The 4,623-nt window shown below is 48.1% G+C and overlaps 1 protein-coding gene across 1 annotated transcript in view; it reads right to left on the minus strand.

The window, feature by feature from the left end:
- The window catches only part of CKS2 (CDC28 protein kinase regulatory subunit 2), a 4,930-nt gene extending 559 nt beyond the window's left edge, over positions 1–4,371 (minus strand). Inside the window, exons 1-3 of the mRNA XM_073878264.1 lie at positions 4,133–4,371; positions 1,307–1,434; positions 5–44 (exon numbers count right to left, since the gene is read on the minus strand). Of these exons, the coding sequence (XP_073734365.1) occupies positions 5–44; positions 1,307–1,434; positions 4,133–4,191 (227 nt within the window). The 5' untranslated portion in view covers positions 4,192–4,371. The remainder of the gene's footprint in view (positions 1–4; positions 45–1,306; positions 1,435–4,132) is intronic.
- Between the last annotated feature and the right edge of the window lie 252 nt (positions 4,372–4,623).

Raw genomic sequence — 4,623 nt, forward strand, 5'->3', positions numbered from 1 at the left:
TTGCTCTTTTGGAAGAGGTCGTCTAAAGAGAAGAATATGTGGTTCTGTGGAAACAAAATATTTTACATAATTTTAATACAATATGGTTAACTTTCAGTCATTCAACCAAAATTCCAAATTCTCAATTAAACCAAAATAAATCTATGATCAGCTGTCATTTTATAGAAATATCTGAAATAAATTTTGCTTCAAAAGTCACTGTCCACTATAAACAGAAGAAAACCACCTGATGATGACATTCCCCACAGTGTGCCACTGTTTAATTTAGTTTCACCTACCCTGGAAAAAGATGCTAAGTAGAGAAGCCACTTCGGAGGGAATGGTTTCTACCTTTAGAATCTCAATTCCAGTGAAAAGGAAAGACACCTAACACCAAATTAAAAAACCACCAGCCCGTAAAAAGTGCAGATCCCAGGGGCCCATTCCCAAAGATTGTTTCATTAGGTGGGAGCCCAGGATTCTAGAGTTAAGTTCCTCCTGTGCTCTGGTATTACAGCTAATACTAATAATTAATAATAATAAAAGAAAGAGCTTTTGAACCCTGATACAATTAAATGCCCCCAATCCCAAGAAAGTTTTAAGTCACATTCTGATGCTATTGCTGCTTTTCTTTAACAAGAGCAGAAAACAAGCTCTAGTTCCACCTAATTCGGTTTCTACAGCATGCCCTCAAATTTTGCTCAAAGCATTGTAAATTGTTTAAGTTAGATCTGTTTACTGATAACGCAAAAGCAGAATTTAACCCCACAAGTTTTAGTTTACCATTTCGTATCTGGGAAGCTCTGGTAAAATCCACACAATAATATAACCATTCATAACAACACAACAAGGTTCACTCACTAGGTTACCTTATTTCACCTTAATGTGGTAGATCCCAATTATCTTTTAACAGAATATTAAAGGAAAAGACAAATCACTTCAAATTGCATTAACTTCTATGCTAAGAACTTAAGGACACTTAAGATGTCTTAAAATGAGTTCTCAGTTTTCAGAGACAGGACACCAGAATTATGCTTACAGCAAAATATTTATTAATAATGACACGTTTTAAAATAAAATGGAATTGATTTTAACTCCTTACCTTTCTGCAGGTAGAATAATGCATTACTTTCACTCATGTGGTATTATTTACTACAAAATTGGAATTCTTCCTAGGGAAGAAAGGAATCAGCCATCCAAGAGTAGTCAAACTTACCACGGTTACTTTGGGAATACCACTGACTGTCAATATTACTTAACAATTTTCAAAAACCACAACCACTACTTCTTTATTTCAGTTGATGCTTTCCTAAATGGAAACACCTACCTGGCTCATGAATCATGTAATGAACCCAGCCTAGACTCTGTTGGACACCAAGTCTCCTCCACTCCTCTTCAGACATCAGATGGGTTTTCGGGACTTGTTTGGAAAGTTCTCTGGGTAACATGACATGCCTGTTAAGAGATATAGCCAAGTATTAAATACACCTTTCCTACAATTATGATCACTTTATAAATGCATTTTTAGGATACTTAATATCCTGAGTTCAAAATAAAAATCTTTAAAGCAACTCTTGTTACATTACTGTTGACATCAATCTTGAGGGCTGTCTACTACCTTTAATTCTGATTTTTGATGGCCTAATGTTCAAAACGGGAAGAATATACAGTCCAAAAGCAGAAAGCACTTTGTTTAGGATTTGCCTTTTCTTCTCTAAGAGACTGCTTGCTGTTTCAATGTTCTTCAGAAATAGAATCCCCAAACCCAAGTCGGGCTCATGGTTATCCAAAACATCCCAGCCTCCCCTACAGCCATCTCTGGTGACTTAAATCCTGGCCAATAAGATATAAGCAAAGAATATGTAACTTATGGAAACTGTCTTCAAAAGGAAAGAACATGCCCAACTCTTTTCCTTGTTCTTCCCTGATGGGTTATGAAGCAGACTAATGTGGTCAGGGAGCCAGAGAAGCCATCTAAGACCACAGAAGCGTAAATTGAGGATGGTTCCTGATTGTAAAACTGACATCCCAGACCCTTGTAGACTTTTACATAATAGGAAAAAATAATTTGTTACAGTTAATTTGGTTTCCCATTACTCAACATTGTAGATCTGTAGATGAGTCCCTGTATACTCTACAAGTTGCTTTGTTTAAATAAAAAGCAAAAAACAAACCCAAATCCCACGTATATATGTGTACCTGGCAACCTAGCACAAAGACGTTCAGTTTTCCAGTAAGTTACTGACTTCTATCCATTAAATAACTATCTTCTATTCTTTGGATATGACGTATATCCCAAATTGTATTGTTTGTTTTTTTTTAAGAAGACATGCAATACTCTTCAATGTCAAAACATCAATAAGGTGTACAATTGTAGCTTTGTAAAAATTCTTAAAGACAAGTCTGCACCCCTCTTAACAGCAGTAAAAAGTTCTTTATAAATCACAATTCCCAGACCCATTTTTACCATTTCCAGTAGCAGTCTAAAGTTATACAGTCATCGACAACCACTATAAAACATCAATCTACCTGAAAGTCAGTTGGCTATGAATATGAGAAAGGTGCAGTCTCTGGTTAGTCACAGTTTCTGGCACAAAAGGAAACTGAACCCATAACCCATAATAAGCACTAAACAGTCATCAACTTAAACGCTAGAGTCTGTGGCTGGTGAATTAAATACCCATCACAAATTATTTACACAAAAAAAGTGAGCCTTAGAACAACTGTTGCTAGATCTGCCATAAGGCCACCCAATGAAATTATGCTTACTATTTTTACTAATTCCAGGGAACTACAGTTGACCCTTGAACAACATGGGGTTTGGGGCGCTGATACCCTGCGCAGATGAAAACCCACATATAACATCTGATTCCCCCAAAACTTACTGATAGCCAACTCTGACCCAAAGCCTTGCTGATGACATGAACAGCCAATGCTGCGCTACCATCTATCCACACTTAAGGCTCTGCAAAGAATCTTACTTCTGCCTTCTACATCAGTTCCGGATCAGCCTCAAAGAGAAGTGGAATGCCAGCTAGCTGTCTGTGTTCATACTGTGTACAACCATACAAACGTATCCACGTGTTACTCACAAGCCACAACCCCTCCCTTGCCCCTTAATCATGGAAGCGGGCTCACCTTCATCAAGGTTTGATTACAAAGGAGAAATTTTCGATAGCTCCAAACTCGCATAACTCTACCTCTACTTTACTGCGGGGAGATCGTTTCCTAACTGCAGGTAAGGAAAGTATTTCCCCAACCCAACGCTGGCTTCTCTGACGGGCTTGCTGGGGAGGGCGGGCGGCCGGGGCCGCGCCTGGGAGGGGAGGCCAGTTAAACCGGGAGCCACTCGGGTAGCGCCACCAGCTACCTTCCAGAGAGCAGAGGGTCTTGAAAAAGCTGGCCTACAGCTTCGATGAGCTTAAATCCACAGTGCTCTAGCACCTGGACCCGAGTACCGCTCAACACACCTAAGCCGTGACCTCGTCCACAAAAGCACCCACGCCGATCCGACGCCTGAGCGCACACGCCCCCTAAAGCTGCGGCAGCACCACGGACGCACGGCCCCGGAGCCCAGCTCAGGTCCAGCTCTCCCAAGCGGCGGCTGCGCCCCGCGCCCCCGGCCAGCCTCCCCACCTCCGGGGGGGCCGCGACGCGGGCCTGCGACTCCGGCTACTCCTGCGCCCTGCCCCGGGCGCGCACGCCTCCGCGGCGCCGAAGCGCCGCCACACAAAAGCCAAGCCGCCGGCGGCGGCGCCCTGACGCCCCCGCCCCCGCCCGGAGCCGCCGCCCGGAGCCCGGCCCCCGGGACGCGTCGGGAGGTGCCCGAGGCCCGGCCCCGCCCCGGGCGGCCGGTTTCCCCGCTCGGTCCCGCCGCAGGTGCTCGCAACGCCGAGGCCCAGAGCCGCCGCGCGGCCGCGCACCGAGGCCGGGGGAGCCCCTGCCGGACCGCGGAGAGCGAGGCGGGGCAACGGACCTCGCCGCCCCCCGCGCCGCTCGGCCGCCGCGAACAAAGGCCGGGGAATGGCGGGCCGCAGGCCGCGGCCCCGGGACCCGCGCCGCCACCCTGACCCCACCTCCGACCTCGGGCCCTGACCCCGACCCCGGCTCCGGTTCCGCGGCTAAGGCAGCCCCGCCGGCCGGCCCCGCTCACCGGTACTCGTAGTGCTCGTCGAAGTACTTGTCCGAGTAGTAGATCTGCTTGTGGGCCATCCTGCGGGCGGGCGGGAGCGACGGGGCGCAAGGAGCGGGCGCGGCGGGCCACACGTCCGGGCCTGGCCAGAGCAACGGCTCGACTGCGACCAACCGACCACAGGCCCAACGATCCCGGTTTGAATCCGACAGCCCGCCGCTGATTGGACGGAGGCGCCAGCCAATTGCCTCCCGCGTAAACTGCCGGTAGGCGGGACAGGCTCACAGCCTATCGTCACGACCCTCCTCGGCGTGTGCTCTCATGATCAGCCAATCAGAGACCTGTTGCGAGGCCGCCCGGGGGAAGAAGTGGATGATTGGCAAGACGCGGCGACGGGAAACTCCCTGACGGAAGGGGGCGTGGTCATGGGCGGGCGGAGCCCGGACGTTAAGGGCCTCAGAGCGCGTGCGCAGGGGTTTAGAACTTTCCAGGTCGGCCGGGCCGTTGGGGTG

This window comes from Callorhinus ursinus, unplaced genomic scaffold, assembly GCF_003265705.2.
Source record: "Callorhinus ursinus isolate GAN/ISIS: 27379988/994484 unplaced genomic scaffold, GSC_fseal_2.0 scaffold28, whole genome shotgun sequence".
NCBI lineage: Eukaryota > Metazoa > Chordata > Mammalia > Carnivora > Otariidae > Callorhinus > Callorhinus ursinus.